At 39.1% G+C, this 9,887-nt stretch overlaps 1 protein-coding gene across 6 annotated transcripts in view; it reads right to left on the reverse strand.

The window, feature by feature from the left end:
• The window catches only part of aopep (aminopeptidase O (putative)), an 89,038-nt gene that overhangs the window by 44,951 nt on the left and 34,200 nt on the right, over nucleotides 1-9,887 (reverse strand). For 4 of the 6 annotated variants that reach the window (XM_014002683.1, XM_014002682.1, XM_014002684.1 and 1 more), the window contains exons 9-12: nucleotides 5,905-6,007; nucleotides 5,603-5,710; nucleotides 5,195-5,238; nucleotides 2,952-3,012 (exon numbers count right to left, since the gene is read on the reverse strand). The exons of the other annotated variants lie outside the window; for them this stretch is intronic. In XM_014002683.1, coding sequence (XP_013858137.1) covers nucleotides 2,952-3,012; nucleotides 5,195-5,238; nucleotides 5,603-5,710; nucleotides 5,905-6,007 — 316 coding nt within the window. The remainder of the gene's footprint in view (nucleotides 1-2,951; nucleotides 3,013-5,194; nucleotides 5,239-5,602; nucleotides 5,711-5,904; nucleotides 6,008-9,887) is intronic. 6 annotated transcript variants of the gene reach the window in all.

Consider the following 9,887-nt stretch of genomic DNA (forward strand, 5'->3'; position numbering starts at 1 on the left):
CACACACACACACACACACACACACACACACACACACACACACACACACACACACACACGGGAAGCAGCAGCTTCAAGCCGTTAAACACACTCTCCACAGATGTTCCCACGCACACACTGGCTTACGCAGCATTTCAGCTATCATCGTTACCATAGCCACACACAGACACACAAAAATCAGCAGAAAAACTGCCTGCCTGAGTATTTCTCTGCAACTATTTTACAAAAAAAAAAGTACTTGAGCAGCAACAGAAGTGCAGAGGAAGGGAGGTGTTGGAGTGGGTAGTATAGAACGCAGTGAGTGCCGAGGCAGTAAATTGACATTGTGTAACAGGATACCACACATCGCTCTTTTTGCTGCCTAGATCTCCACTACTATTTCCCCAAGTAGAAAAATCCCTTGGTCCACCTCCGACTCTTGGGTCCCGAGTGTTTGTCTGCGCRGCGGCTCTCTTAGTGAATCAATATTAAGACAGCGAGTGCAAGCTGCATCCCTCATTCTTAAACACACAAGGGAAGCAAATAAATCACGTCACTTGTTCTGTTCTAAGTCGTAATTTGTAGCGTGTCGGTGTCTTCACCTCCGAGGGAACGGAGAGGGTGGAAGCAGTTTTAGGCCCAAGTGGGTTTAAAAGGCTCAAGTAGGTGAAATGTTATACATATGTTGGCCGATTATTACACCAGTTAAATCTGGCCCATTTCAACACATAATAAAATTATTTCCAATTTCTAAAAAGAAACAGCTAAATTATAAATATTTCAAGTGAGGATATAAAGTCTAGACAGAGCACAAGAAGAGCTTTATCAGCTTGTTTATATCTCAGGTTAAGTGAAATAGATAACTTCTGGTAGAAACTTTGGACCTATTTCCAAGGTACAGTAATTACAGCTTTATTAGTGAGAGTTGTAAGAAAAAAAAAGATGAGTAGACATTTTTTCTGCATTAAGCTGTGGAACAGTAATCTGAACTGCTCGATAAACTGTGTATTTTTTTAATTTGAAAGGCTTTTTCTGGGCTAGAAACTAAAACTTTCTTCATACTATGACCCCAATATGTTAGGTAATGCTCGGCAGCATGAAAATTTGATTTGACTTATTGGAGTTTGTGCATAAAAAAAAAAAAATCACCAGATCAAGATCAATACTTGCTCTGAAGTCCTGGCACCTATACATCTTACTGAATAACTAAAACCTGTTAAAATCTTTGAACTAAGCTGAGCAGCACTACAAGCCTGCACTAGAAAAAAAAAAGTTTCTTCTTTTATATTTTTTGTTAAATTGTGTTCAAATGAAGTTAAAAACAATCTAAATAAAATGTAATTTCATCTGATTTTTTTGCTATAACATGCAGCTTTATACAAGTAAAATATATTTAATTGAAAATTGCAAATAAATATTTAGCAAACATGTTATGGAAACTAATTAGTGTTTCGTTTTCCAAGCTGCACACACAGTCGAGTTGCTGTATTGAAGAAGTCTGACAGCCTTTTTTTTATAAACAGAAAAAAGTTTGAGGAACTGGCACTTTAATCCAAGTTTGCTCAAGCTTTACTGAGAGGAAAATTCAACTCCAGCTTCTACCTGGAAGAACAGCTCGCAATGGCACCCTTAGCTCCTAAATTAGTATGCAACACCTGCCATTTATGAATAACCTGCACAGAACAAATATAAATAATGAATATAATACGTGTCCAATCCAAAGGTGGAGGAGAAGATATCAGGCTGAAAGTTCTGGCAAATCAAACGTGGCCTTTATTTAAAAACAGCATCTCAGTTTAGATCTGTCCTCCCAAAGGGAGAGCTTAGTCATCTAAACTCTAAAATAGGACTTATCATTCCACGTCTTCCTCCAGGATTGGTGAATGTCATTGTTTATTATTAGGCCAAACCATTTCCTGCCTTTCTCCAGTCCAGGCGAATTGTTGAGCGATGGATGAGAGGCAGAAACGATAAAGAGGCATGCAGATAAAGAGTTTAAAAACCTGTTTGTGTCTGGTGTACACAAAACACGAGAGCTTGCATTTGTAAAAAGGTTTTAATCGATCTGGCTGATCTACTTAGCCTGTGACTGGCACATCCAAAAAAAAAAATAAAAAAGTTAAAAAGAAGGCAGAACATGAGCACTCAGCTATTATCCAATCAGGCGGGAGAACACCGCGGTCCCTCCACAGTGTCCTTCCCACCCTCAGAGGCCTCTGAAAGGCTCCAGTTACATCATCGCGTAATCTAGAAGGTAAAGGTTCCCAGACAGCAACACAAAAAAACCAAAAAAAAAACGCTGCACGTACCCAAAGCGGTAATTAAGATCAGTTATCATAGAAGTAGGAGGACTGAAGAAGCAGTTAAAGTGAATTGATCGAGTGAACTTGTTTGTGATCTTAGAATCTGTTTTCCAGAAGCTCAGCTTGTTCAGGTACAGTAACAGTGTGGCAGCAACACAAAAACTAAATCAMCTGCAAGTGTTTGCTAAAACCCAAAGGATCTCCATTTTGATAACAATATTTCTGTTAGGAAACCTGCCTAAATTTACTTTTACGGTGCCTGAGCTGCAAAAACATGTCTGGAATGTAGTCATCACCAAACAGCTCCTAAATGTCAACTGGAAAATGGTTATGCATTTAAACTGAAGTATTTTTATAGAGATGCTTATTTATATCTAATAGGGGATATATTGTGGGAGCTGGATTACACAGCTGTTCAATAAAATAGAACAAAATAACAAAAACAATGCTATGTCTCTGTTGACATCTATGAATGCTGCTTAACTGCTGCTGTATTTAATAATTAATAATATTCTTTTATTACATTCTCTARATTTGGCTTTCAATCCTAGCCAGTCGTTATGCAGTATTTACAGCTATTTAGTCTTCCTCTGGACAATTATGACACACTCAGGCAACATTTAGATTTTCATTCATTTGAGAAGAAAATTGCAGAGAGGCTCTTCATACCTTTGGAATTCCCGGTCGATCAAGCCAGTCAGTGTAAATACCCTCGAGGGTGAGGCTTTTTCTGGAACACAATGGCACAAGTGTTAGTTTTATTCTTATTATTACAGCAAGAATTGTTATTGCCCAAGACAGCCTTTAAAGAAAGAAAAAAAAAACATCTTTGGGAAAATGTTGTTGAGGTCGTGGCAGACATGAGTTTAGGCCAACACCTTAAACAAAACGAGGAGCACACCCACTCTCCTACACAGAGTCAAGCAAACAGGCGTGTACAGACAATAAAATGGATTTTACACATATGCATGTGACACAAGCAAATGTGCACAAAAGTAAGTGAGCAACAAAGTTGAAGTTCGGCGCATGGAAATGGTCAAATGCCACACACAGAAACCACCGCGGGGACTGGAGTGACTCGCAAAAACAAATGTGTGCACAAACAAACACTCCACAAGCAGTCAGCAGCAAGTATCCAAACTGTAAAGTATAGACGGAGTAGAAAAGTAACCACACAGCATACCCTTCACCACACTATCAATCTTTCTGTCTGGGCTTAAAAAAAAAAAACCAACAACACTCTCCTCTTTTCTGCTCTCAAGCTTTTACAGTGTACCGTGACGCTTGGTCACTTAAAGGGGTTATTTTCTAATAAAATGTTCTCATTTGCATTTTTGGATCCCTGTTCTTCCTCAGGTATGCTCGTCTAGCTGAAGCTCAGTTACTGACTTCATTCATTTGGTAAGCATAAGAACCTTATTCCTTCATCAGAGCACCATTTAAAACACTTATGAAGAGGCCATATTATATCACGTTATAAACAAAATCTTTTTTTTTTCTTGTTTAAATTTGTAACTGAACACTTGGAACCTTAAGCGCAAACGGAAATTTCCATTAGAAACAGTGTGCTTCAGTTAAARTGGTCTTCAAAGACTGATTCAGGAGGTTGTTATTAGCATGCGAAATACAGTTCTATCAGTAAATGCTGTGAATATATGTAAACAAAAATAAATAAATAAATAAAAAACTATTATCCTCCAACTCGGAGCCACACCACTGCATGTGTAGCTAAAAATAAATTGGAGACTGGATTTGTAGCATGGACAGGGCTGTGCTTCTTGTCCTCCAACACTTGCTAACCTTTGTATTCTTAATAGAAATCATTTATGATCATTCCAAATTAGAGAATTTAGTTTTAAATGTGTACTTTTTAGGTGTATATGAAGTTAATTCTCCAAACTGCGCAAAGATTTCAGGATTTGTCACAAGTAAAGTTTCAGGTTTTTGCATTAAGTGAAAAAAAAAGTTTATTTTCTACAGAAACATCAATGTAAAGACCTGCTCGAGTAAAAACGTCATTGCAATTTCTTGTTTATTTAATTATTAAGAGTGGAAAACAAGAAATGAGTCACCGTGAAACCTGACTTCTAATTAAATTAAATCAATGAACAATGATTCTCTAATAATGTCTGCTTTTTATWTATTCGTTTATGTTTTATGCTTGGATAGTTCTGTTGAAAGAAGAAGCAGAATGTGTTGCCATGACCCTCAACAGTTGGTATTTCAATACTTAAAGCCTTCTTGGTTTTTGTGCTGTTTACTGACAGGGATCCCATCCAAATATTGACTGTGCCCAACTCCCTCTGTTTAATTCAATCAATTACTGCTGGTCCAGCAGCACTCTCCATATGACAGGAAAAACAAGAAGACAACAATCAGAGCATATGAAAAGGTAGCTGAGGAAGGGGGGAGTTGAAAAGGAGTGGTTTGAGACTGGGAGAAATGATGCAAAATACAGAAAAAGTGAGTAGAACAAGGTAAAACAGAGAGAGAGAGAGAGAGAGAGAGAGAGAGAGAGAGAGAGACGCGGGAAGAGGTTAATGAGGCAGTCAGGAGAGACAGAGAAGTGAATGATAAAGCACACACAGAGAGGAAGAGAGAAAATTAGAGAGAAGGGGAGCAGGAGGAGCAGTTATCCTTTTACACTTCAATTAATATGAGAGTGGATGAGACCATTCAGTTAACAGGATTGGTGGTTGGAGCTTTTGTTGGCCATGTTTCCACACCGGGAGCAGATTAGTCAGAGGGCAAATCACCAAATGCTCACGCATCTAACATCAATCCATTAACATCGCATCTATCTTCACTTGTTATCGAAAACCGACTCAAAACTAATAATTGAATAGGATGCTGCTGCTTTAACACCAATCTGAATTTAATTCACTAAGGTGTTCCTCACTGGGCTTACATACCTCTCCATGTGGGAAAAGATAACCAGGAACATTTGCAGGAAATCCTATTAAAAACAAAACAAAAACGTCAGACAGAAAATGGAGGTAAAGCGTTGGATGTGGGAGGAAGAGAGAGGAAAGCATACCTGATCTTTAGTCAAGTGTGCAAGGTCAAAACGTGTTTATGTTACATCCATTATTTAGTGGGCAGATTCAATCTGCCAGTGCAGAAACAGGAGCCAGGTGGAACACATCGCACACACAGACCTCCAGGTGTGATAACTCAACTGCATGCCCCCCGCCCCCACCCACTCAGCAGAATAAACTTATATAGCAGAGCTGATGTACCGAGCTCGACTTTAAATTCAGGTTAGAATGTTCAGATTTTACACAAGATTACAAATCTCTTCTGAAACACGATGCTCTCACCTGAGACAAAACAAGCTGCCCGTGGTATTTCTTTACAAATAGCCTCAAAAAGTCAATTAGCTGCTGCTCTCCCACTTGACTGGCCAAGAATCTGAGGAGGAAGTAGCCCTGGAAAACAAGAGACGTCAACAAAACAGAAACTATCTCAGCAATACAAACTTCAGAAAAAAAATAAGAATTTTTCAAATGATTTTTTTATTTTATTGTTTTTCAAATTTATTTTTGTCCGCCAACCTTTTTCCATTTTACTGCTTTTATAAATACTTTGTTTGTTTTGTTTCCCCTTTTAAAAACACACCAACCTTGAGGTAGTGGACTTGCATGAAGGTTTTGTCGGGGTTAAGGGCGTGTTTCACGTTACAGGAGCCCGAGTCACTGACCTGACCMGTCTTGTCCGTGTTCGGTCTGCAGGAGTTCGAAGAGAGAATGAAAACAAATCAACACAAAAGCTGATGGGACTAGGGCTGCACCGATTAGTTGAAATAATCGATGACGTCGATTATGTAAATTTGTCGACGCAGATTTTTATTATCGATTCGCTGTATTACATAACCACCACGTGATTGTTCATGCAATTCCATTTCGGTACCTAAATGCATCATTGCGACCGTATTGGCATAAGAGTGGTGAGTTTTCCATGCTTGTCCTGAACGCAGCATTGTGCAAGAGTGTAATGACGTCAGCAGCCGCTGCTTCAGTTCAGTCTAAGCTTGAAAACAAGCCTCGCAGCTCCTGGAGTAAAATTTACCAAACAGACCGCCTCTGAATTATCTGGTGGATTAATTGTCTTGTGAACATGACGTTCGCTTGCTCAAAGTAAATAAAGTACCGTCACTTTCTTTATTTCATCCACCATTAAACAGAGACCGGTGTTAGGTCGAGCCACGTTCCCCCATCAGACGGTTCCTCCAGCGTCTCAAACAACAGAGGAGCTTCCCGACACACGTCTGACCTAAAGAGCACAAGCAGCCAACAAGTGTTGGACGTGTTCTGGATGTTCAAAACGTAGCTTAAATACCTTTTATTTATTTTAACTGCATCCTCTTTTGTTTATTTGATTTAAACTTATTTGCCTTTCATGGACCTCCATCACATATTTTTCTAGTGGGGAAATGACATCAATAGAAACTCGTGGAGCTGGATTTTAATTTGTGCAATAAGACAAAACAGTCTTGTTGTTTTCAACAGTTTTCACCTTAAAGAAATAAGTTACACAACTGATGTTACAATACAAAGAGTTGGATGTTGTCTTGATATTTGTTAATTTTTATATATTGAGAAATATGTTAAATAAAAAATAATAAATAAATGTTTATTATAGTTTTTCCAGAGTGACTTGAATTTTGCATGATTTAGTTCATTTGTTAGATTGTTAACATCTTGCACTATATTTCTTTTAGTTGAATTTTATATGCTTTGGTTGAGATTTTATGTTGATGTTAAATCTTTTAAGCTTTTTTTGTTAAAGAATTGACTCTAGAGTGCATATTTTGTGTCCATGAAAAAACTATTAAAGAAAAATTACAATTTTAAAGAACTGTTCTTGTTAATTTGATGAAAACATTTTAAATATCCAGTGCACTCACATCAGAATAACTTTTAGATTTGTTGTTAGAATAATCGATTAATCGAAAAAATAATCATTAGATTAATCGATTAGAAAATAATCGTTTGGTACAGCACTAGATGGGACAGATGAGATGGTTATACTGTATTGTAAAATGTACAAAGAAAGATTTTTTTTTATCATACACTGTAAGCTAAAAAGGAGCCAAGAAATTATACACGGGACAAAGAAAAAAGGCAAAACCTACGCATGATATTTGAGAACTTGAGTCATAAACTTTTATTTTATCCCAGCCTTAAAGACATTTTAGTTGCAGGAAAACCACAGTTTCAACAGAACAAGAGTACACTGTCAGCAACATTAAATCCAGACAGCCAGGCAATCCCTCAAAGGCCAACACTTTGCCAAGTTGCCATGCTTTTCGCCTGAGGCAGGCTGGAAATCAAGCTGTGGATTTATAATGGAGTAGTATAGTCTTTATATGACCTCAGTGCTGGGCTCTGACTTTACCACCCGTGAGTCACAAAGCAAACATATAACACTTCCACAAGGAAAAAAAATATGTCCTCAACTACCAGCCTGAACAAGCCACGCTCTAGGTTCCACTTTTTCCGTCACTTAAACACAAATCATGRCCTAAACCTCCATAAACACACCAACAAACACACATAAAACCCATAAAAGGCAAGCAAACAAAGCCCTGACATGGGACGTTGTACAATGATAGTTTCAGTTAGCTGATATTGATCAGGATGAGCAGATTAACTCAGAGTGCCAATAGAAAGGCCTTGAAGGATCACCCTCCTACTGAGTCGATACCTCAGGCGCCTGGCCCACCAATCAATACCCCCTTCATCACTGGCCTCCACTCTTCCATCGGACTGCTTCATGACAAGATCACGRACACGCTAGAAACCAAAAACACAAAGCAGAGTTTCATATATGTTGTAAAAGGAACATAATAATGTCTACAGGTGTAAGCCACAGGTTGGACATAGGCTCGGTGTGTTTGTTCAGGCGTGGGGAGCAGAAGAGTGGGAACAGGGTGAAAATGGAGGACATTAGGGCAGCTGGCAAGGAGGAGGAGGAGGGGCGTGGGGAGCAGAAGAGTGGGAACAGGGTGAAAATGGAGGACATTAGGGCAGCTGGCAAGGAGGAGGAGGAGGGGGAGGTGTGGGAGAAATCGAGGACAGGAGATGGACAGGAATGTTTGGTTTGCTAACTAGACTGATTCCAGGAAGTCATCAGCTTCCTGGAATTTCTAAACTCAACTGGACACTCCAGTTGACTTTCATTACTTATTAAAGAGTGTATATCTAGTTGTGTAGATGTATTGATATAATATAGAAGTTACGTGTGGGGGAAAAACAAACAACAAAATAGAACTTATTAAAGAGTGTAAATCTAGTTGTGTAGATGTATTGATATAATATAGATGTTATGTGTGGGGGAAAAACAAACAACGAAATAGAAAATTYCAAACATTTTGCTAGTTATTCTTAGAGTTGCAAATATTTTCAGCCTGCCAGCTTGTCCTAAATGATATAACTYCCACTTTAATAGATTTTTTTCTCTTCTTTTAAGACCAGGAGTAACTTTTTCCACTTGCTTTCTGTCTTGTCCCTTTCACATAGTGCCAATGTCAGTCTGTCAGTAATGATAAAATTAAATGGGAATGCTCTTTCCCTATTTGAGTGTGTGTGTGTGTGTTGGGGGGTCGGCTTTGGTGACATTTGGGGGCAATTTTAAGACAAAAATCCTACATTTGGGAACAACTGGTGCATTTGGGGACAATTTTAAGACAAAAATCCTACATTTGGAGACAACTGGTGCATTTGTGGACAAAAGCCGAGTCCCCACTTGGTTTAAATGCCATTGGTGGGTTGGGGTTCAGTTTAGGACCAAGGTGTGAATTGAGTTTAGGTTAGTTTTAGGGTCAGGTAGGTAACTGTGAGGTTAGCCTTAGGGTTTGTGGTCAGGGTTAAGTGCTCGACACACGGGAGGCGACGTCGCTCGCTCTCCATTCATTTCCTATGGAAGTTGTGTGGTGAGGTGACAATCYCTTGCCCTCCTCKAGCCAAGRGACCGGCAAACATAGTGCATGTGAAATTTCGCGCTCWTARACACAGACGTGCACACGCYAGTTTGTGATGCGACATATGAAAGTTGAAAAARGTTCAACTTTTGTCGCTGTCGCTTAGCGTACAACCAATAAGGGAGGGTTTCATTGACTGACCAATGAGCAGAGAGTATGCTACGCACAGCCGTTAACTAACACTTTCACCAAGTGATTACTGAAAGAGGCAGCTTTGTGGGAATTTGTTGGCGCCAAGGTGAAGTTATCCGGTAAGTTTTTCTAATAAAATTGTATCTTGGTYTGTGTTTTTATTCAATATCATTAGCATCGCAAGATTTGTTTAGTTTACACGTCCGTAATGCACACACCCCTGTTTTGTGAACCACCAATAACCTTTACAAGAGGCAGTAGAAGAACCAATCAAATTTCGTGAAGACAAGCGACCTGAGAGCAACGCTGCCATTGCTATRGRGTCCCGTGTGTCAGGTTTCACCCTGGCTGCGATGACAGCCATGAATCTCTGTAGTTTGTCGCTACCCATGTGTTGAGCCCTTTAGGCTGTAGAAATGTAATGGAAGTCAATGGAATGTCCCCAGTTGGATAGCTGTGCAAACATGTGTATATGTGTGTGTGTGTGTGTG

This window comes from Austrofundulus limnaeus, unplaced genomic scaffold (genome assembly GCF_001266775.1).
Source record: "Austrofundulus limnaeus strain Quisiro unplaced genomic scaffold, Austrofundulus_limnaeus-1.0 Scaffold14, whole genome shotgun sequence".
Taxonomy (NCBI): domain Eukaryota; kingdom Metazoa; phylum Chordata; class Actinopteri; order Cyprinodontiformes; family Rivulidae; genus Austrofundulus; species Austrofundulus limnaeus.